Below are 25,137 nucleotides of genomic sequence, written 5' to 3' on the forward strand. Positions count from 1 at the left end.
TATCACTAGTAGGGATCACATGATCCTTCACCTCATTGAAGGGATGAAATGATGCGTAATTAAACCTGTTAACTATATTAAGGTTAAAGAGATCACCCAAGGCCAAGATGGAAATCCAGCCCTATTTCGGCCCCGATTGGTAGATGCCCTCAGAAAATATACGAATATAGACCGAAATATTTTCAAGGGACACATTGTATTTGCAACCCACTTCATTAGCCAATCAACCCTGTCGGAAGCTTCAAAAGCTTGCCATGGGGCCCTAAACCCCTCTCAACCTTCTTATTGACACAGCCTTCAGTGTTCTTAACGATAGAGACCAGGCTGAGGAGGAAAAGAAGGAACAGCATGATTTAAGGAAGGAACAACAGCAAGCCAGGCTTTTGGCAGCTGTCATGACGAGACCTAAGCCACCTCCTTCCTGGTCACCCCAAAAGTACCCCTAGAAGACCTCCACCAGGGAAAGGAGCCAGTTTCAGCTGTGGGAGTCCTGAACACTGGAGCAAGGAATGCTCAGGAAACAGGTCCCAGCCTACACCCAAAACGCCATGCCCACTCTGCAAGAAGATGGGCCACTGGAAGAAGGACTGCCCCCAGCTCCAAAGGGAGTGAGGATATTCCCCCATGCCAGTCATGGCAGTGGTTGATTGACAGGACCTGGGACCTCCCAAGGCTCCTGAGAAGACAGTCATCATACACGGGAGGAACTGCGGGTGACCACTGATGTGGCAGGTAAGCTTGTCCAATTTCTAGTGCACACAGGAGCCACTTATTCTGTCCCGACTTCTCGTGCTGGGCCCCTTGCCCCTTGCCCCTGCTCTATTGTTGGGGTTGAAGGAAAGCCAAAATTAAAACATTCTACCACCCCTCTAACTTGCACCTGGGGAAAGGGTCTTAAAACTCACAAGCTCCTTGTCATGCCTGAATGCCCCAGCCCATTATTGGGAAGGGATTTTCTCAGTCTTGGGGGCAACTCTTACTCTCCCTGAAGACCAAAGCCAAGGAGTGTTTTTGGCTGGACTATGTATTATACAAGACATGGACAGTCCAACCCAAAATATTCCCCCCAGAAATTGAAAAACTTACAGATCCACAGGTCTGGGATCAGGGAATCCCAGGGAAAACAAATTTGTCACTCCTATAAAAATCACCTTACAGGAAACTAACAACTTCCCTTCCGGGCGCCAATACCCCATAAAACCAGAGGCTCGAAGAGGCCTCCAACCCCTAATCTCAAAATTCATTAATTATGGGCTTTTGGTGCCATGCCAATCTCCCTGTAATACTCCAATCCTACCTGGTCTTCTCAGGAATCCTTATCTCTGCCACCTTTTTAAAATGCAAATTTTGAAAGAGGGTAAAGGTCTTCTCAGGAACCCTTATCTCTGCCATCTTTTTAAAATGCAAATTTTGAAAGAAGGTAATTTAGAACTTGACTTGTCAAGGATAAATAGAAATCCTAAGCGTCTTTTCTGTAAATATTAGTAAAGAGGGTTTAGCCATCTAGACAGGTGACTTGGATTTGTTCCATCTGCCAGAAGCCCAATTTGAATCCAACCCCTTGTAAATGATGGGTTTTATATTACTGTACCTGACTCGGGGCTGAAATTTTGAAATGGGAACTATGAGGTCTCTGTGTTTGTGTGTTCGTATGTATCTATGTGTGTTGTAGATGTATGCTATTACCAAAATTAATTCATAAAAGAGCTCTGTTTCATTGGCTTAAAGGAAATTAAGTCCTTATAGCTTATATAAATACTCAGAAATATAAAACTGGCCAGAATGAATTTCAGGCTCACGTCATCTGGGAAATATTCAATACTAGACTGATATCTGGTATTAAAGGTGGCTTAAGCTGGTTGGTCTAATTAATATAGACATGTCTTTAGAGTCATCAATGTTAAGTATAGTACTTCTGTTGTACCCAGGTTTACTAGAGGTCAAATAAGACCTTATTCTGTTACGGATTTGTCAACAAGAAAAGTAACTGATGTGAAAAAAACATTTAAGGAAAGTAGATTGTTGTGTGTTTTCTTTCAGTAAAGAAAGTGTGAGGAATGGAATTGCATTCAATTAAGGGAAAAGAAAGTCTGTCTTCTGGTTGTTTCTGGATGGAAAAAAATAAAGTGATGGATATAGGTGATAAAAGGTTTGTGGAAAGTGGACCCTGAGAAAAGGGTTTTCTGCATGGTCAGGATTGACTAAGTTTAGAATAAATTGAATTGAGTAAATGAATTTTAAAAGTAAGCTGGTGCAACATTTGAATTTGGCCTTTCTCTCTCTTTAAAAGGACAAGTTTTCTTAAAATGTTGAACTATCTTTGGTAACAGGTTTTAAGTTCTTTACCTTTTAAGTGATCTGTTCTGTATTTGTGTTTGAAATGTTTTATTGTCACTTTGGCTAAGTAACTATTGTCTCACAACTATGATCTTATTTGACCAAGTGTTTTAAATCTTTTTGACAGACTTCCCAAATACCAAATTTTAATTAAAGTTCTTTTGATTTCCAGCTAACTTTGGGATACTTTAGAGGGCCCCTGAGGTATCTCAAAGTATTTAACTAGGATTATTTTGTATGTTAAATTAAATGTAATCAGAGGTTTAATCAAGCCTTTTAAGTCTTTTGTCATTTATAGATATTTTTGTACTCTGACACTGTTACAAAATGTGCTTCATCATCAAGAAGATTCATAGGAAGGCTAAGGAAACAGTTACAACAGTTCCACATCAAGATGACGGCCCATACGGACTTAAAACAAGCTGTCCTGCCCTTGTGGCCCCTAGATCAGGCATCCAGAGATTTTTTTACTCCCTGACAGGCAGGGTCGATGCCCCTACTCAGCCCTGAAGCAGTTGTAGAAGACAGACCGTCACCCCTCTGCTTCCCATAAGAATATGGGAGTAAAATCTCTGAGGGGGGAATGAAACAGGAGGGAAGGAGAAATGGCACAACCTTTAAAAGAATGACACGGCCATAGGACATGAAACTGGTTAGAACTCACTAGATCCAAGATGGCAGAAGATTCGACTTCCAGTGGACCTTGAGACTCATTATACACTCATTGTAATATATTAGCATGCTAAATGACACACCTACCAGCACCATGACAGTTCTGAGGCTAACCATAAAAGGTCAAAAAGTGGGTGATGGCCCACTTCCTGGAAATCTCCACCCCTCCCCCCAAAAAACTGGAATAATCCTCCCACTCATTAGCCTATGAAACTACCCAGCCCATAAAAATTAACCATGCCATATTTCAGGGCACTCTCTCGCCTTCTGAGATGGTCCACATGTCTGAGTGTATGTCTGTCTAAAAAAATCCACTTCTTACCTATTACTTTGTCTCCAAATTCTTTCTCGACAAAGCAAGAACCTCAAATTCACTGGGAACATTATTAAGTGAAGTTCCTCAGACATATTTTAGGACTGGGGCACTATTTCCAAGAAGTTCATGTTATTTATTCTTTGCAAAATGTATTCCATTACTCCATTTGTATTTTCCCTGGGAAAATGCAGAGAGCTAATGGAGTAAGAAGGACAAATCTTTAGTCGGAAGAAGCAATCCAGGGTTGCTGGCTGAAGCTGGGGGCTGCCAGGGGCAGGGCCAGGCAGGAGCAGGTGCCTAGTGTGGCAAGGCAAATGAGGTCTTTCAAGTGGGAAAACAGACCAAGGAGGGACCTGAGGAAACAGTAAAGATACACTCTGCCTTCCAGGCCTTCAGCTGGAACTCTCCAAGGAATTTCTCAAAGCAGTAGACCCAGGCATGCATAACAAAGACAATCAGAGGAAGAGGTACTTTTTATCCACTAATACAAGAACTCGCTTTAATAGCTCTGGTAGGGAGTGGAGAACAGGCTCCTTTGGCTGGAGAGTACTTTGTTGCACTTCAGGGGAAGGATCTGCTTCTCTCAACTGCAGGGAATTCCTGTATGAAAGCTGGGTCTTAGGAGTGTTTAAAGATTCTTAAGCAATAATAGTGGAATGAGACAAGTCAAAGACACAATTCACTGAGGTTGAGTTCAGACTGTCTGGAATTTGTAACCATATGCTTTATTTGATGTCAACATCAAAGGAATATTTTAAAAAGCAAATTCAAATCCATAAGTTAGTAACAGTTCAAGTTAACTGCATTAAAAAAAAAAGTATTGGGCTTCCCTGGTGGCGCAGTGGTTGAGTCCGCCTGCCGATGCAGGGGACACGGGTTCGTGCCCTGGTCCGGGAAGATCCCACATGCCGTGGAGCGGCTGGGCCCGTAAGCCATGGCCGCTGAGTCTGCGCGTCCGGAGCCTGTGCTCTGCAACGGGAGAGGCCACAACAGTGAGAGGCCCGCGTACCGCAAAAAAAAAAAAAGTATTTACATCTCTCCATACTTGTATACCCTATAACTGTACATAAACTTTTGCATTTCAAAGCACTTGTCACTTATAAAGTGAAAGTTTTCAAAATGCTAGGTAAACACTTGCTAATTATGACTTTTTAAAAACAATACTCCTTTGGAAGATTCCTCTTCCTTGTGCTTATAGTTGATCTGCAAACATTTCTCAAAGTTTCTGGAAACTTCTCAGGAAAAAAATATCTGGAAACTGGTCTGGAAGAAAATCATAGTAGACAAGGGCTAAGTGCAGACATAAGCAGCTCCATTTTGTAAACAAAGTTCCGGCCTTCCATTTTATTCCACTGAACTTCTTTGAACGGTCCACGAAGATGATTCCATTTGCTATCTTGTAAGACATCACTTTTTGGAAGGTCTTTACACTGGTTACGGGGAAACTGAACCATAATCTTGCTGCCACTTTCAGGGCCATTACGAACTGTGGAACAAAACCAGAAATTCGATATACTCATTTTCCAAGCTAGAGACAACAAAGATCACACAACTTCATTTTCCATGAGTATAAAAACCTTGTTTGTCTATCAACTTGAAAGTGCTACTTTAAAAGTGCATTTCAGGTTCAATATGCTAAAATAAAATTTACTAATTTATAGATACTAGGCTGGTATAAATATTCATGAATTACCATTTGTACTATAAAAATGTGGCAATATGAATGTTGGTTTAGGAAAGTCAAATGTCCTATACATTTTCAGAACATCATTATTTTTTTCTAAAATACTTGACAACCCAATCATTCAATAACTTGGTTAATATATACCTACTATGTGATAAACTCAAATGTCCAAAATCAGAACTGGAAAGAATGGAGGAAAGATTATTCCAAATATGAACTTTAGGTTTTAATGAGGCTTTATAACCCAGGAAAGAAGAAAATAAATTATCAATAAGGGCCTAGCAATGATCAAGCCTGCAGATTCACAAGCTCTGATCCTGTGGGGAAGAATTTCTAATTATCCACTCTTTCAAATATTTAGAGCAGGTATTAGAAAAGATCACACTAAAACCATATATGATTTTCAACTAGACAGTATGTATACATGCCTATCAAAGTGCCCCACGCATAGTAGGTGCTTCATAAAACACCTCTCTGTTCCATCCCTTGACCATCTTTAGGATCAAATATTATTCTTGCATATTTGCAGCAGTATAGATATTTTACCTATGTATCTATCTATCTATTTTTGGCCATGTGGCTTGTGGGATCTTAGTTCCCTGACCACGGATTGAACCTGGGTCCATGGCAGTGAAACCATGGAGTGACAGCACTGAGTCCTAACCACTGGACTGCCAGGGAACTCCCCAGCAGTGTATTTTTAAAAAGCAATTATCCATTAAAAGTTTTGAACTGCAGGAGCAACAATGCTGATAGCACTTTTCAGATAATCTCTTAGGAAAATGTGTTGCCAAGCGAGACATTTTTTATAACTACTAGAAAGAGAATAACCTGTTGCTCTGAATAACGGCTATGATGAGATAAATGCTCAGTATAATTACTGCGTGAACTCACCTACTGCAGAGATAAATTACTATTAATACAGTAACTATTAAAGCTAAATGTTAAGGCCAAACTCCCAAAGGTCTCTTCACATTCAGAGAAGCAGAAAGTACCTGAAATAGCATAGTCACCATTCGGGGAGGCCACTGTTATGGCAGAGGCATTGCCAATGCTCTCTATGGGCCCAAGGCCCACGTGATTACTGAAGCTCAGGACCTGCCAGCCCATAACCTTGGCTAGCTGCTGAACTGCATGCACCTGATGCTGTGACATCTGTGAATGAAAAAGGAAACTTCATTGACAATCAGCATGGGTATTTACTTTGCAGTGACTTGACATCGTGACTGTAAAATAAACTTCTGTAGGGGTTTTCAGTGCCTAGCACAGGAACCCTGTCTTATGTTTGAGGAATCCTCCTGTGTGACCACTGAGGGAAGCGAACAGCACCCCACCTTCTACTGCAGAAGTTAAAACAGCCTGATACTCGCTTTCCTGTCCACTGGCAGCTGGAAGACAGGCATACAACCTGAACTTGGCCAACTGGAACCTCCCACCTGGATCACTGATTATGAAGCAACATTTAAGTAGTAGCAGGGTGTGCAGCTGAGTATCTTCCATTAACCCCCTCAAGTCCACTCTCCACCCTGCTCTGTCCTGGGAGGCTGATCCATATGGCTACACTACCAGCTTTTATAACTAGGTCCTTAGTAAACAGACACTCCTGAAATTATCCTGAATGTGCCACTTATTTCCAGTTAAGACCCCGACAGGTACATGGGGCAATTCAGAGTGCATTCTGTCCCAGCGATGAAGGCAGTAGTGCTGGGATGGCATGAGTAGTGGCATTGCCCTGGCTGTGGTTCTATCTAGCTTCCTTTGATCCTGATCCATTTGCAAGTCTTATTCTCTAGACTTCTCATCAATTCTGGAAGCTATTCAGTAGGCTTTCAATATGTTCTGCGTGTATGCGTAAGCCGACCAAAGCCATTTTAGGTGCAATCAACCAAGAGCTGCCATACCTCACGAATGCATTTTATTTCCTTGGTACCACGTAAGCAATCAGTATAAAAGATTATTGCTTCTAGGATGGAGTGTCAGTATTTTCAAAAAATTTTATGTGAAACATAAATATGTGTTTTATGTGAAAGATTCATTAGCATTTCAAAACCTACCCTTTCTCCCATAACTCATATTTCAATGGGTCATCACAACTCCATGAAGAAGGTAGGAAAAATACTGTTCTTACTTTACAGATGAAGAAAGTAAGGTCCAGAAAATTGTCCAGTGTCACAAAGAAGGTTTGTGACAGCACTCTCCATACTGTCCCTTAATAAGAGGAACTCTTGCTTAGGGCTCAAGAGGAAAGCATTCCATTTATCATTATGGAGAATGGACACTATAGCTTCGTATCTGATCTCCCTTTCTCTGGTTTTCTTGGGTTAGTAATTCTAAACTTTCATGTGGTCCTGGAGGGGTGGTATATCTTGGCTAACATGAGAAATGAAAAAAGTCCGATAGTCTCAGAACTGGTCCTGCATCTTAAATACAAACTAAGAGTAGAAACAAATCTAGGATAGTTTGTCAACACTTTCAATTAGCCCGTAGGTTGTAAAATGTGCACTAGACATTAGGTGGCAGGAAAAAATGGCTTTTTAAAAATAACTGTACTTCTTCCCCACTTTGTTCGTTCACTAGTTATGAGTGGAAGGGGCTCGAGACCTGTAGCTGCAACTGTTACCTGAGACAGAAGGAAGTCCTGCAGCTCCTGCTCCTGATGAGACAGAGTGATGACTCTTCCATCTCTGTGTACGACTCGGATCTGCTCAACTCCAATATTCAACTGCAGCTGAATGGACCTTTAGAGACACATATACTGAACATCAGAAATGTTGCAAATTACCTTATACAATGCCAAAGACCTTAACATCAAAGAAAAAGAATATAACAGACAGTTTTGATAACCTACACCAACACCCACGGGGGAGAGTTTTCTTAGGTTCAATGGAAACCATCAGACTCTCTCTAAACTACTGTAGGCCACTAAGCAGCAGTCTACTCAGAAGGATACGGTGGGGGAAGCACGGCTTGCCAGCAGGCCAACAGCCCTTGCTCCTCTTCTATGGCAGGCCTTTCAGCTGTCAACACTGCAGCAATACACCACTGCTGCAATGAAATGAGATCCACATTGAGAATACGTGGGACCTGCCTTGACACAATAACCTGGTTCCTCACAGGAGCCACACACCCTTAACAGCTCCACAGGCATGGTTTCCAGGGTGCCCACCAGAGACACTGCCCACTGTTAGAAGTCACGCCATCCTGGGAAATCCAAAGCCGTCCCCATCAGGGATTTATAATTTCTCCAAGTCCAGAACCATTTTACCAATTTGGGATCATTTCTGCCATAAGCAGTGTTGCCTAGTAACACACATGGCATCTTTCCCTATCAAGTTACTAGGAGACTAGAGCGAGAGTTAACCAAAGGTCAAATTCTCATACAGAAAGGAAAATAGGGTTTGTTAACGTCACTCTCTCCTGAAGTAATCAGCAAACAAGTCAAAATACGTACGCTCTATAAACTAAGCTAAGGTCAAACAAAGAAACTCGTAAAATAGCCAATGAATATATACGCAGATCACAAAACTCTTCCAAGCTAATTTATAAATTTTTAGCATACGACATGTACATGAAACACAAAACTCTCCAAATCAAATAATCTACATGAACAAATGTGGAAAAAAATAGCATTATTTCTTTCCACATTTGACAGTACCTCTTTTTTCCTAACTTTGTTTTACAGCAAATATTTAAGAATAAAGCATTTTGGCAACTACCTATATAAAATTGTAATCTTGATGAAGTTTACATATTTCTTTCCAAGAAAAAACACAAAAATTCAGAAGGCTTAAAGGAAAAGACTTATAAATCTAACGAAATTTTAAAATTCTCCTTTTTTAAACAAAAAGAGGAAGAGGGATTTGTAACCACTTTGAAAAGCAAATTGGTAACATTAATCAAAATTTTAAATGTCCTTATCTTTTGACGCAGCAGTTACACTTGGAGGAGTTTATCCTATAGATATGCTTACATATGTACAAATTATTTTGCTGGCGTCCAACTAAAATGGTCAACAATAGAAAGTTGGGGAGCTTTAAGAAAGAGAATTACTTTCAATTTTAAATAGCATAAGATGACCCCACCAGCTATAGAAGATGGGGAAAAGGGCATTCTACACTTCCTTCTACTTCCTCTCCTGTCCTGATTCTATCAAGGCTACATTATCACAAACCTTTCTTCACAGAAGTTTAGAACGTTTACACTGGATTCTATAACCATAATCCCATAGTTGTTTGGTCTTAGTTCTAGATGTAAATAATTCAATGCTGATCAATTTTTTCTTTTCCTCTCCTTTGTGCTAAGTTTTTATTATGGAAAATTTTAAACACACACAAAAGTATAGTATAATGAAAGCCGATGACCCCGTCACCTAGCCTGAACAGTTAAAAACGTACACTAACTTTGTTTCATATATTCAACACTTCCTCTCCCACCACACCCCCAAGGCACCCCAATTATTTCATTATTTCTTTAGGTAGAGGGGGAAGAAAGCCATGATCCACTCCACCAACCTTTTCCAAGAAGTTTCAAGACTGATTTCCTTTGCATTGTATACTCTTTTCCCTTCTCTATTTGATCTTTAAATCATGTTCGTCTACTATCTTTCATTTTTATAAAAAAAGAGAATTAAAACATCCCTATTAAAATATAGTGTTATTATACTACACATTATTATAGTATATATTATTATATTCCCCGACTCCTGAGGGTGGTGATTTCGTTTCCAGTCGTGTTTTGCTCACTGAGAGACCACTGTGGCTAGTTACGTCTGCCTGAAATAAAGCAACTAAAGCTTGAAAAATAAAACATACAGACCCTGATAAACATACTCACTCTCTCAGACTGACCTGGAGGAGGGGACTCAGCTCCATCTTTCTAGTTGTTAATTTTCAAAGAGGCTGAAATGGAAGCCCAAAATGTCTTTCATGGCCACCAGCTAATTATATTAACGTGTTCCTCCCCACTGCCCACAGTTTTACTGATATAATTGACAATGTCATTGTATTCGTTTAAGGTGTACAACATACTGGTTTGATGTTTGTATATATGGCAAAATGATCACCACCATAAGTTTTTTTAGCATCCATCACCTCACACAGTTACCCATTTTCTTTTTCTTGTGATTATAACTTTTAAGATTACTCTTTTATCAACTTTCAAATATACAATAGAGTATTATTAACTATAGGTTCCATGCTGTACATTACTTCCCCAGAACTTAATTTATCTTATAACTGGAATTTTGTACCTTTTGACCACCTTCACCAACTCCCCACCACTGCAACCACCAATCTACTATCTGTATATTAACTTGTGATTTATGAATATAAATCAAGTAGACTGCTCCTCCAGGAATGCTGGGGATAAAAGTCATTAAGGGCATTAAGACACAGGGGTTGTTTTAGGCACACTATGGAAAGGATAGGCTCTAATATAAACGGCCCTCCTCACCTCAAATACCCCAGACTGGCCACAGCCTCTAGGCAAGAACTGAAGCAGATCGGAGTCTGAGGAAGCGTGGCAGCTTTCCGCTCAAAGCTGGGGTTCCTTCTTTACCACAGCTCAAATATGTGACATTTACCTAATAGAGACTATTTTAGACATTCTTACATCTTTTTTTTTTTTGTTTATTTGTTTTTTTTCTGTGTATTTTGGCCGCACCACGCGGCATGTGAGATCTTGGTTCCCCAACCAGGGATAGAATCAACGCCCCCTGCAATGGAAGCGCGGACTCCTAACCACTGGACTGCTAGGGAAGTCCTTACCTTTCATTCTTAAAAACACTCTACAGCTGACATAATTTACTGGAATGTTATGCCACCCTGGCAAATAAAAACCGAAATCTTGATATAATCACTCAGCAAACATCAATACATAAAAAGCAACTTAACATATTAAACAACTTCTTTTTGATACTTACTTGCATATTTGTTCATAGCCTTGTGATGTGATTAAGACTTTCACACTAGATTCATAAACATCATTAATATTTGACCAGTGAGCCTGTATCTGAGGATCTTCAATGCGACTTGCTAAGCTGTCAATGGTTGCAGCAGTTCTTTTAAAGGAAATAAGTTAAAATTTTTATAAAGTTACCATATAAAATAATAAGATGATAAATCACTTATCAGTTTTACGATTATTTGAAAAACAGATGACTACTTTTTGAAAATACCATCATTTGAAAAGCAAAGATTTGAAAGAAAGGTCAGATGTAGCTCTGATGTGCTCGTTCTCAGTTTCACATCACGGCACATTCTCACGCCACGTTGATTTCCTTTTAACTCCATTTGTTTTCTGCCACTCAGAAAATCTTACCAGAACACAAGTGAGAAGTATACTTCCAGGGTACTAACCTCAGCTCTGTAAAGAGTATAAATTACTCACTATACTCCAGGAAAGATAAATATGGTAAGCATAAATGAAAAATAAGACACTTCAAGTGATAAAAGATAAATATGGTTAAGTATAAATGAAAAATAAGATCCATACAGTGATAATTATGTACCAACTGCTATAATAAGTGCTTTCATGAATTATTTTAACCTTACTAACAATAGTAGACACTACTATTATTACCTCCATTTTTCAGAAGGAACAAAAGCAGTTTAGCAATGTTTAGTAACTTGCCCAAAGTTTGTAACTGTTTGGGGCACAAAACCTGGAAGTCTAACTCCAGAGCCAATAATCTTTCCTTTATATTTTATACACACTAATGAAAAGCCACTGCCTAGAACCAAAGCATCAAATATGTAAGTTAACCAAATTACTGAGATCCTCAGTTTCTAAAATTTGATTCTAGCACTTCACTGGAAAGAGAAGGAAAAGCCAGAAGGAAATGGAAGAAATGAGAATAGCCACTGAGGACAAGGGGTTTTTACACCAACAGGCTTGGGCTTTGCTCTTTTATCCTGCTTCTGCTCTAGTACTGGTTTCTTTCAATCCATTTTTAACTTTACCTTCTTTTTCTGTGATTTGTTTCCCTGGCAGTGCTTCAAAAATTTTTACAGCAGATAAATATGTATGTGAGAGTTTTGATCTCAGTATTATATCTATCAACAAACTGGGAATAAAAAAGTATCTAGCAATTGAGACTTGTTAAAAGAAATCATGGATTAGTCACACAATGGGCTATTACATAGCTATTAAAATATCTCTGAAGGCAGGGTATAAAACTTTATGATACCAGATTTATTAAAAAAAGATACACATGCCCTGACACATATACTGTTGACCCATGAACAATGGGTTTGAAATGCACCTGTCCACTTATAAGAGAATTTTTTTCACTAAATAATTACTACAATACTGCACAATCTTTGGTTGGTTGAATTCACGAATGCAAAACCTGGGAAAAGGAGGAACTGCCTATTTGGTGGCCGACTGTAAGTTCAACTCTATAGAGAGGGTGGCACCCCAACCCCCGTGTTGCTCAAGGCTCAAATGTATGTAAAAATATATGAACATGTTAATTGTATGGAATTATACAGATGGGTTGATACATTTGGAACATTATTTCTATATATAAGGGGAGAAAAGGGAATATTTTTAAAACTTTGCTGCTTCCAAGATTACAACTACTATTCAGAAATTTATAAGCGTTCTAAAGATAACTTTTTCCATGCTCTTCATGTATTTCAGGGAATATTTAACTTTATGGTTAATCAGAAATTTGCAAGATTAACAATATACTCAAAATAATAGCTTTTAAAATGGAAAGTAACAACAATAATCTAACATATAATATTCTTACTGCTTATAAGCAACTTCTGTATATACTATTCAATTTGATCCTAAGACCAGACTCCTATACCCCCAGTTGCCAGAGAAATAGAGGGCCACAGATATTAACTAACTTGCCCAAAGTTACTTAGCAAGTCATTGAGCCCTGGCTTAAACGCATCTTTTACCCTAAACGCCTTACTCCTTTCACTGTATCATGCTGTTGTCTCTAACATGTCTTCCTAATTCATTTTACTAAGTTTCCATTCTGAGACCAAAGACTAATATGCTAATAAAACCATGACTGTATTAACAGGAAAAAAACAAAAATCAAAAATAAAATGCCATTCACAAAAACAGTGTGCCCACGCCTGTTGAGTACCACCAAGGCACAATCATGAATGAAGTAAAAACAGACCTCTTCACTAAGCGCCAATAATAAAATAGAAGAGCACCCTTTAGCATTTGGAAGTGAGACATTCATTTAGGTCCAATCATGCAAGTTTTTTTTGTAAATGATGTGTATGGAAGAAAGAAAATGAGCTTTGGGGTTACATAAACGTGGGCATAAATCCTGATTTTGCTAACCTTTTAGCTGTGTAACCTTCAGCATGTTGCACAACTTCTCTAAACCCCAATCTTCTCATCAGTAGAAATGGGTTAACATGATTTGCCCCAGAGCTAAGGATTAAATAAGTCAACATATAGGAAAGTGCCTTCCAAAGTCCTAAAATGTGTGACAACCAAAAAATAGGGAAAGCTTCAAAAAAGGTTTAAATCAGTTCAGGAAGAGCATCCCATGGACGGGTTACTGAAGAAAGTTTGGTGTCCCACGGCAGGTTCCTAGTCAGTTGTCTTTGGAAACATTAGTGCCAGTGTTAGAAACAATATATTAAGTTACATGGGCAATGGCGCTAACTAAGTCTTCCCCAAACTTGACAGGACCATCTATGACCATAAACTCTTCTACCATAGCCACTTCCATCTCCCCGGAAAAAAAATTAAAGCATGCCAAAAATAATGTAACTAATAAAGATAACTAACAAAGGAAAAAGGACTGCAATTTCAAAGAAAAATAGTAACTCTGTCCTTACCTACTCCTCAGAAATATATGCTTTGCTTGTTTAATTATTTTTTCCAGGAGCCCTTCACTTGACTGTATTGAATTAATTTCATTTTTATCAAAAGCTTGAGGACCCGAAAGTCTCATTCTCTTGTGGCCGAAAGGTGCACTTGCTGGATGCGGCATCGTGATGGAACTCAAGGTCTGTTTATGAAACTGTAACAAGAACAGCCATTTTAAACAGCCAATACCCACATATTAACTACACAATGTTCGATCAAAACACGGCTCACATTTTGGAAACATGAAAGCAATGGATCTGAACCACATATAAAGGCGGTCTTGGCACACAGATAAATGTTAACATCTACTAGGCCACATTTAATGTGAGTTTGTAAAGAGAAGGGTCCCTCTCAAGCTGCTGTTTTTATTTTAAAAGTTTTAAAGTAGAAAAACAAATATTCTTTAATAAGTCCCATTGACAGAAAACATGAAATCAATAGATAATTATTCCACCACACCCTAGATTAGAGGTTCCCAAACCTGGCTATAACAGAACCATCTGAGGAACATAAAAAAATACTGATTCTTGCACCACCACAAATGACTGAACCAGATTTTGGGGTGAGGCAGAGAAGGCTGGAATATGTACTTCTATTAAAAGATTTTCAGGGGAGTCTTCTGAAATTATCCTAAACTGTGAACCAGCACTCTGGAAACAGTTCTAGATGATGTGTAAGTAGAATACATCCTGAAATAACTCAAGTAATCCTTTTCACGGGCTCTGGCAAGATATTTTCCCTGATTACCCAATCAGAATACCCTCTAGCATGCATTCCTTACACCTCTCTATAAAACTTGTGGTGTATTTCTGCCACTAGAAGCTATGCTTGGAGATAGAGACTGTATTCTGATTATCTCTGTACTCCCTGAGCCCATAGCAAGGATCTTTCACAGCACAGCTAGTGAATGTCATCGCTATATGAATAATGAGGACTCAGCAGAGGGGAGTGTGTGTACATTCACTGCTGTGGATACTCTTACCACAATGCAAGGAAAAACATTTACTTCATTACCTCTCTAATCAGTAGATGCAAATTATGCTCCAGGACATAAAGATGGTCCTCTGGACTTTGCTTCTCAGTAGCAGATTTTTGGGATTTCTTATCATTTGAAGAATGGCACAAAGAAATAGATAACTGCAAGCCTATTTATAAAAATAAGTAGGACAGATATAAATAACCTATAATATGGAAAGGCACAAACTGTTTTCATGAAGTATAATCACAGCCCATTCCCAAAAGATACATTCTGAACTTTAAGAGGAGGCTTTCGTGATCGACATTTTTACACCAAAATGACTACTCATGAATATAATAAACTACCATATATTTTAACAATTCAAATTCTGTTCACCTACAATGTGGCTGCTGACTTTGAGCTGTGGCTAAAGACAGGTGAACAGAAACTATATGTTGATTTATTTCTTCTAGATGTTAAATTAAAAACGAAACGAAACACAGAGTTAACATCTGGTCTTACTGACTAGAAGACATATCGTTCCCTGTTCCCATGAGAATCAGGATGAAATTTTTCACTCCTAATACCTATTCCCTTGACAAGATCTAAGAAGATGCTCAGAATTTATGTAAAAAACAAGTGCAGCTAATTACAAATTGATCTCTAGGTGTCTAACTGCTTTTGAATAATATTTTAAATTCAATCTCCACAAATTTAGGAATATTATGGATATTTAATTATGCATTTTCTAAACAGAAACACTAATTGGAAAACATACATGCACCCCAATGTTCACAGCAGCATTATTTACAATTGACAAGATATGGAAGCAAAGTAAGTGTCCATCAACAGATGAATGGATAAAGAAAATGTGGTGTATATACAATGGAATACTACTTAGCCATAAAAAAAGAATGAAATTTTGTCCTCTGCAACATGGGTGGAGTTTGAGAGTATTATGTTAAGTGAAATTAGCCACAGAAAGACAAACACTGTATATCACTTATATATGGAATCTAAAAAATAAAACAAACTAGTGAATCTAACAAAAAATAAACAGACACACAGATAGAGAGAACCTAGTGGTTACTAGTGGGGAGGAGGAGGCAGGAGGGGCAATGTAGGGACAGGGGATTAAGAGGTACAAACCACTATGTATAAAATAAATAAGTTACAAGGGTATATTGTACAACACAGGGAATATAGCCAATATTTTATAACAACTATCAATGGAATATAACCTTTAAAAATTGTGAATCACTATGTTGTACACCTGAAACTTATATAATATTATACATTAACTACACCTCAATAAAAAAATAAAAAATAGGGACTTCCCTGGTGGCAAAGACTCCATGGTCCCAATGCCAGGGGCCTGGGTTCGATCCCTGGTCAGGGAACTAGATCCCACATGCATTCCGCAACTAAGAGTTCGCATGCCACAGATAAGCCACAACTGAGTAGCCCGCCTGCTGCAACTAAGACCCAGCGCAAACAACCAAATAAAAAGATAAATAAAATATTTTTTAAAATAAATAATTAAAAAAAAAATTTTTTAAAAAACTAAGCATTTTCTAATTGACATCTCATTTAGACAATAAGACAGGATCCCTGAGAAATCTTCCACAAATGGTGCTGGCATAGACACCTCAAAGCAATTGTTTCTGAATAACAGCCTTGCTAGGACAAACTTTAACATATATTGTTTAAAGCCCAGGAGTGACACTACTGAGGACCCAGAACAGAGTCAGCAGTGCAGACTGTGTTGCATACTTCATTGGCTGTTATTATGGACCTCACACTACCTCTTTGCTCTAACTGTTCCTTCAGCACACCCAAATAGCTACCCACTTTGTCCTGTTCCCCAAACCACAAAGTCCTAATTATAAATCTCAAAAGGGTAGGCTGCACTTACTTGGAAAGGGCTGAGAGATTATCTGGTTTTTCACCACAATGTGAGGGATCTGTGATTTAATTTGAACAGCTTCCCGAGAAAGCTGTGCAAAAATTTCTTTACATAAGAGAACATTTTGTGCTGCTTCTAATTTCGTCTGCCAATGTGGGGAACCTGAAAGACAGGGGACATACGTATATATTAATTAACTAATTATATTAGGTATTAACTAGCTTAAATGATGATTTGGATACATATGACAAAAGTTTAGAAAACAGTGCATTGTGGCATATAAAATATTCTACTTCTTTTACACAGAGAAAACTGGTAAATAAGTTCAATCTTTAAAAAAAGATCACACAGCTATTCACAAATGGTTAATTAACAAATTATACTTACATTTCCAATTGCTCTTATTCCTAAGTACCTATTTTTCCTATCTATGGTTTATCTTCAGTTCATTTGTAAATATAAGCTTAGATAAGACCAGAAGTTAGAGGATAGAACGTAACTATACCTGGTTTGGATTTAGGCAAAGGTCGTTTGAAGAGGTTAACTGTGCCAAGATCACCTATGTCTGGAGCCTGTTTTTGAATTGAAACCTATGTGACGATAATAACATGAAAAAATGTTAGCAAATTAGCTTCTGGAATATTAATAAGAAATTACTTGAAAAATACTTTGACAAATACCTTGATATATGCAGAGCCCTCTAAATCACTAGGAATCTGGACATCAAGGGGACAGTAATCTTCAGGTATTTTCTTGTCCAGATCAATATCTGTATTCTTTATTACTTCAAATGTACCATGATGGGGAAACAGAGATCCTAAAGGCGTATTAAAAATAGTAAAATGAAAACCAGTTAACATGTTAATTTAACACAAATTATTAAGTGTATAATAATATTTCACATACACATCACTGAAGCATAAATTAAGTTCCTATGAAAAACGTGTGTTTTGGGGGAAGGGAGAGGCGTGGTAAACAAAAGGAAGTAAGGAAGCAAGAGAAAAGAGTTATTTACCTTAAAAAAATAACATGCCTTAGTCTAATGGTATCATAATAATATGAACTCTACAGGCCATCCAAACGGTTTTATTCAAATGGAGTTTTGACAAAATGAATATAATTCTAGAAAATACTTCCATAAATTTAAACTTTGGAGATTAAAAACTTCTGGAGCTCAGTCTCTGTAATACGGTTGCAATTAAAGGGTTCTGAATTCAGTAAGAGAAGGACAAAAGGAAAGTGTGTATACCACCGTTTTTTCAACCAATTCCTAGACTTTCATGTGATGTCTTTTTATGTAGTGCATAAGTTTGGGATAGTTGTTTTGGGCTGCTGAATTCCCAGAGGAGTGGGTAGATAAATGTAACTGCTGTTTTATAACAAGGGAAGATGTTCAAGATTTTCTTGCAATTAAAACCAGAATGTAATCAAATCCTTTTATAACACAGGTGACTATCCCATAGAGAGAAATTAGGTAAAGTTCTTGCACATAATTACTTGTTGGGAAGAGCTTACAGTGTTCAAAGCCAGAAAGCACTGCTTCTACAAACTACCTATTAAAATGTAAAAATGTCTTTGTCATCTCGAATTCATCTTTGTGATAGAACTTTACCTTCAGAATTCAAAATTTCCCAATTCACATCAACGTTAAGGCATGTAGGTCCTCTAGTACTTAACTACCTCAATTTACCTTCCTTTAATTTTGGGATAATGATGGCTTGCTCGGACAAATGAATCCTTTTAAAATATCACTCTACTATTGTTACCCCAGTGATCACAGCCAGGGCTCCTTGCTTTTTTATCCCTTGACATTCAAAGTTTTTACCCCACTGAGCTGTGACTCATAAACTTTTACTGTATCCTCTGAATATACTTCAACAGCTTAAAGACAGTACCATAATTACCTCGAAAAACCTGCTATTATATATCATAGCTCAACAACAAAGAATTTATACCACAGCTCAATAACAAAAAAACAAACAACCCAATCCAAAAATGGGCAGAAGACCTAAATAGACATTTCTCCAAAGAAGATATACAGACTGCCAACAAACACACGAAAGAATGCTCAACATCATTAATCATTAGAGAAATGCAAATCAAAACTACAATGAGATATCATCTCACACCAGTCAGAATGGCCATCATCAAAAAATCTAGAAACAATAAATGCTGGAGAGGGTGTGGAGAAAAGGGAACACTCTTGCACTGCTGGTGGGAATGTGAATTGGTTCAGCCACTATGGAGAACAGTATGGAGGCTCCTTAAAAAACTACAAATAGAACTACCATATGACCCAGCAATCCCACTACTGGGCATATACCCTGAGAAAACCAAAATTCAAGAAGAGTCATGTACCAAAATGTTCATTGCAGCTCTATTTACAATAGCCAGGAGATGGAAACAACCTAAGTGCCAATCATCGGATGAATGGATAAAGAAGATGTGGCACATATATACAATGGACTATTACTCAGCCATGAAAAGAAATGAAATTGAGTCATTTGTAGTGAGGTGGATAGACCTAGAGTCTGTCATACAGAGTGAAGTAAGTCAGAAAGAGAAAGACAAATACCGTATGCTAACACATATATATGGAATTTAAGAAAAAAAAATGTCATGAAGAACCTAGGGGTAAGACAGGAATAAAGACACAGACCTACTGGAGAACGGACTTGAGGATATGGGGAGGGGGAAGGGTGAGCTGTGACAGGGCGAGAGAGAGGCATGGACATATATACACTACCAAACGTAAGGTAGATAGCTAGTGGGAAGCAGCCGCATGGCACAAGGCACAAGGATATCGGCTCAGTGCTTTGTGACCGCCTGGAGGGGTGGGATGGGGAGGGTGGGAGGGAGGGAGACACGGGAGGGAAGAGATATGGGAACATGTGCATATGTATAACTGATTCACTTTGTTGTAGAGCAGAGACTAACACACCATTGTAAAGCAATTATACCCCAATAAAGATGTTAAAAAAAAACAACAAAGAATTTATACCAAAAGATGTGAATTCAAGATATTAAACTCTGATATACTTCAACAAAGTATATTCCTTAAGTTAGTGTTGCAACCTTGGCTGAATGGGAAAAGGAAGGCGAAGTGTTTTCACCTGTTTCTCCTCACCCAGGATATGAAAACAGCTTAGCAGACTTTAGGGAGAAAAACAGAATAAGGAAGAATAGAGAAGTTTCTTTTCTCCATTTATGCCCAGTTTTTGAGGGTTACTGGTAAATCTCTGATTGAGGACTCTAACCCTACCTCCTTATTTCTGATTAAAATGTCAATTATGGTTCAGGGTGTATAAGCACATAAACCCTATCTCTGAACTTTCAATTAAATGTACCTAAAATGTTTACAAATTGAATATAAACTATTTGTACACATATTTAGATAGGTTGTGATAAGGGTAATTTTAGCTTTTTCAGGCTTATGGGCACAGAAATTAAAACTTCAAAATGTAACATGTAACTGAGAAATATTATTACAGAAGACTATGTGGGAGTTCCCTGGCAGTCCAGTGGTTAGGACTCGGCACTTTCACTGCCAAGGGCCCAGGTTCAGTCCCTGATCCGGTAACTAAGATCCTGCAAGCCATGCGGTACGGCTCCCCTTCCCACCCAAAAAGGTAACATTACAACCTACCATTTATAGTTTTTGAAAAACTATATTTTAAACAATAATCTATACCTGCACTTCTGTAGCTCAGATCTCCAAGAATTTTATCTCCAACTTTTCTAAGTTTCCAGTGTTGCCTCAGTCTCAAAAGCTCAGAGTTGAAGTCTCTTTGTAGCTTATTTTCTTGGTTTTCAGTGACTGATTTAGTCAGTCTTTCTGCCCCCTTCAGTAGGATTTGTGCTGCTCCTGCAAGTGACTTCTTTTTGGATATCAACTGCAACGTCTGAGGATTCTATCAAAAACAATGCAAAAGTGTAGCTCTGTATTATTTTTTAAATGATTTTTTAAAATGATACACTTTTCTCAACAGTAAAATACCTACTCAAGGGAAAATTTAAAAATTAAAGAAAAGCATGGAGAAGGGAGAAAAGCACATATAATAATGTTTTTTTTAAAAAAATAACCGCAACCTATTTCTTTGGTCAACTCAAATAAAGATTTGTGTTAAACCAAATCACCACAGTGGACTATAAATCAGAACTTAACACTGCATCAACCTGGCCCAGCCTAGGTTAGGTTCCACTCTCTGTACTGCCATTCCTCTCCTATGTATGCCACTCTCGCCCGCCACCCACATGTACACCCTTTCGAGGCACTCAGTACACTTCAGATCAAAGTCCATAACTGGAAAACTGATGAGAAATCAAAATCTATGTATTATATATATCCACAATCACTACCAATTCATGTAGACATACTTCCAAAAAGCCAAGTTTAATAAAAGTTTTCTTGGCTGCTGCACAAGAGTCAAAATAATAGTTTCATAAAAATGTCACAATTTTTTGATCATATTACAGAACCGGATTTTGAGTTTTTGGAGAACTCAAGAGAGTTAATCTTTAAATCTTCATCTGGACTTAATTTTGCATTTAAGGAAAAGGAAACAATGGGCACACAGTCTAAAAGATGGTACTGGGACTTATGAAAACGGCACCATTATTCAATCAAATCCCACAAATACCTGTTTTGGAGGAAGTGCATCCTGAGAGACAGGATCAAGAGTCATAAATTTTTTATCCCTAACAATACTGAGAACATCATAGAGAACACACATCTCTGTCAGGGCACTTCTCAAATTGTTCCTCACTGAATCCCAAGGCCAAAGGGAAGGCTGAAATTTCACCAACCCTAAAAAGAGAAAGAAAAAAAGAGAAATACACAGGTATTAGTTATAGAAAGCTCATTTAGAGGTTGAAAAGTACTAAAAGAAGAAATAATGAATGCTATTTTAAATTGTTCCCTATTTTATCCCATTCTCTCCACCCCTTCTTGAATCTTGGTTAACATTTAAGTTAGTATTCCTACAATGTCAAAACAAGTATGATATCTAATTTCCTAAGTTAACTCTAACATTACAACATGATAGGCTTTCAAACAACCTTTAAAATTTATGCAAGCCTTCTTAATAACCTTTTTTTCTTCCAGCTTTCAAAACCGGAACAAGTAATTGCAGAGAGTTTCCAATACACAGAAAAGTACAAAAATAAAAATGACCTATAATGGCAGCATTCAGATAGTAAACACTATTAACACATCTTCCAACCTCTTAATCACTTTTAAAAATTAAATTTCATGAATACAGGCTCATTGTACAGAGTTCAAACAACAGAGTTATAGAGTAAAAAGTGAAAGTTTCCCTTTATTTCCCACCCCTAATTCTCTCCCCTCCTGACAGGCAGTCACCATTAACAGTTGGGGCGTACCTGTCCAAATGTTCTCCTATGCACTTACATACATATACTCCCATTTTTCTATTGCTTCCTTCTCCCCGCCACCCCACCAAGTTAATATGTCCTAGAGACACTTCCAGATCTACTTCATTCTTTTAACACTGTATGATATTCTGGAACATAGATGTACAGTAAGTTTACTCATTTCTGTTTAATGGTCATGGAGATTGGTTGCAACAACGTAGCAGTGGTAAACATCTTGAACACACATCTGTGTATACGTCAACTTTTTCTGTAGGTTAAATCATTAGCCATGATATTAGTGGTTCAAAAGACATACACACTGGCAGTTCCCTGGTGGCCTAATGGTTCGGATTCCGGCTTTCACTACTGTGGTCCGGGTTCAATCCCTGGTGAGGGAACTGAGATCCCACAAGCCGCGAGGTGTGGCCAAAATAAACAAAAACAAGCAAACAAACAAAAGAGATGAACATTTAAAGATTCTGATACATACTGAACTGCCGAACTGTCACCCAAAAAGGCTCTAAAAATTCACATTCCCAACACGAGATATTAACAATCTTTTTAAATTGCTACTAATCTTATGTATGAAAACAGTATCTTAATGATATTTTCATTTGCTTCTCCCTACTAGTGTGAGATCTGAAGTCTTTCCTCTGTGAGCAAACTGTTTATATCTTTGGCCCATTTTTCCAATGAATTGTCTTTTTCTTTTCAGTTTCAAGGGACTCTTTGAACATAAGGGGTATCAACCACTTGTTTGTCATATGTGTTGCATATACTTTTCCCAGTCTGTCATTTATCTTTTTACTTTGTTTATGGCATATTTTTCCATTATTATTTTAAAATTTTATGTAATTAATATACCTATTATTATACCTATCTTTTCCTTTATAATGTCTGTGTTTCCTATCTTGCTTAAGAAGAGCTCTCCTAATCCTGAAGTTATATGATTATAACTTCTTTCCAATATTTTGTTTTATTCTCTTCACTTGCATTTCAATCCTTGTGGAAATATTTCTATGTGAGGTCTGAGGTAGTATTTACCTTTTATTCCCAAACGGATCCCTAATTGTCCTAACACGACTGGCTTGAAATGCCATCTTTAAATGCCCATTTACATAGGGTTTCTTCACATAACTAATTCAAGAACTGTTAATGTTTTTTTATTCTTGACAATAAGAATACAAAAACCACACATACTTCTTCTATAATTCTCTCCTAGTTTTATTTTCCTTATAATCCATTTACTATAGAGCATCCAGAGTGATCTTTTGTAAACAAAATCATCTGTTCAAACTTTCAGCTGTCGTTCTAATAAAAACCAAGTGCTTATCCTGGCCTACTGGCTCTACATGATTTGGCCTCTGCCTACCTCTTAGATCTTATCACATACTCCAGTCAATACAAATCTCTTTTCAGTAGGTGTTACTATAATCATCCACCTTGCACAGGGAAACAAAGTAACTAGTCCAAGGTCCCATAGCTAATACGTATCACAGCCGAGATGTGAACTACAGGGCTCTGAACCAGGGTGTGCCACATTACAGACGCTCTATTAAAAACGTAAACACTTCACCAGTGGCAGTGTCCCTCAAGCGCTCCCACTCAAGGAAACCTGCAGAAGAATAAGGAGTATTAAGAGTCATGCAGTGCCCTAAATTGTCCAGGTGACGAAGAGCACAATTAATGTTTCGCGTACCTGCGTTCGAAGTACTTCCACGCACAGCACCTCACCTGGCGCAGGAGAGGCAGAGTGACATTACCTGGGCGGGTACCGGGACCCCCAGACCCGCCCAGCAGACTCGAGCAAAAGACACGGGCCTTACCTTCCTCGTCGTCCTGATCCGCGCTGGACCCGGCGCCCGCCCAGTCCTGCGCGTCGCCATCTGCCCCCGCCGCCTCCTCCTCCTCGGAGCCCGAACCCTGGCTGAAGTCGATCCGCTGGGCCAGACGCGCCAGATTCTGGGACATGGACAGCGGCTGCAGGTACGTCTCAGTGCCATCCAGGCCCACCTCCTGGACCTGCTTCTCGCAGGCAGACTCAATGCTGATCCGCACAGCGCGCACCCCAGACATGCTGGCGGCGTTGGCAGGACCCCAGCGCCAGCCGAAAACCGAGGGAGGAAGTATGTGCGCCTCTGTGGGGAGCCGGGAACCCGGGAACCCGGGAACCGCACCTTGGAGGAGCTTTTGGGAAACCAAACGCTGCTCTACAGCCGGAAACAAAGACGAGAGCGCTGAGACTTCCCCAGAATGCACTGCAGGCCCCTTCGCGCTTCCCCCTTCCCCCCTCGTTGGAGTCTCGCGGAAGGAAACCGGCGGACGCGGGAACTCTGCACTTCCGGACGAGCGCTTCCGGTGAATCCCAGTACGTCGTCCGGAGAAGCTTCCTGGTCTGTAAGAGGCGTGGCTGGCGGTGGGAGGGTGGGATTCGGGTGCAGAGAGCTTGGGGAGGCGGGTCTCTGGTGTCTACCTCTGTTTTAAGTGTTGCTTGTTGGAAAGTAATGTTGGATAGAAGGATGAAGACGACCGAAAAGAGGCAGGGAAAAGGAGGTGAATGGGCCCCTGGATCCTAGCTACGAGAGGCCCTCTGAGAATGCTGAGATTTGAGGGCTTACACCTGGGGTAGAAACATGTCTGAAGAGTTAGAAAATAAGGGCGTAGTTTGAGGAAAACAATTAATTGTGCTTATCACTACTTAAAATTATACTGCATAATTAGTTTGTTATCTAAACTCCCGTTAGTGGTAAACTCCATGACGGAGACTATCTCTGACGTGTAATATTTGCATATTTCTTTCATGCCTGAGTTAAAATAATATTTATAAGACTAAGAAACACTGATGTGGGCGTGGGTGTGGTGGGATGAATTGGGAGATTGGGATTGACGTATATATATACACTAATATGTATAAGATAGATAACTAATAAGAACCTGCTGTATAAAAAAAATAAAATTCAGAAAAAATATTTTAAAAAAAAGAAGCACCGTTGAGTCCCTGAGAAAGTATTTCATCAGTAGTAATTACACAGGGGAAGATGAAT

General features: G+C 38.8%; 1 protein-coding gene across 1 annotated transcript; it reads right to left on the minus strand.

Moving 5' to 3' along the window:
* Nucleotides 1-4,031: 4,031 nt before the first annotated feature.
* Nucleotides 4,032-24,307, minus strand: MED17 (mediator complex subunit 17). Its single transcript, XM_029208128.1, has 12 exons — nt 23,920-24,307; nt 21,361-21,527; nt 20,412-20,631; nt 17,401-17,537; nt 17,226-17,310; nt 16,730-16,882; nt 14,871-15,001; nt 13,826-14,010; nt 10,930-11,067; nt 7,630-7,747; nt 6,005-6,164; nt 4,032-4,811 (listed from the first exon to the last, which is right to left on the minus strand). The coding sequence occupies exons 1-12, from the start codon at nt 24,167-24,169 to the stop codon at nt 4,600-4,602; spliced, it is 1,956 nt and encodes a 651-aa protein (XP_029063961.1). The 5' UTR covers nt 24,170-24,307; the 3' UTR covers nt 4,032-4,599.
* Between the last annotated feature and the right edge of the window lie 830 nt (nt 24,308-25,137).

Source organism: Monodon monoceros, unplaced genomic scaffold, assembly GCF_005190385.1.
Source record: "Monodon monoceros isolate NGI ecotype Baffin Bay Population unplaced genomic scaffold, NGI_Narwhal_1 Super_Scaffold_7, whole genome shotgun sequence".
Taxonomy (NCBI): domain Eukaryota; kingdom Metazoa; phylum Chordata; class Mammalia; order Artiodactyla; family Monodontidae; genus Monodon; species Monodon monoceros.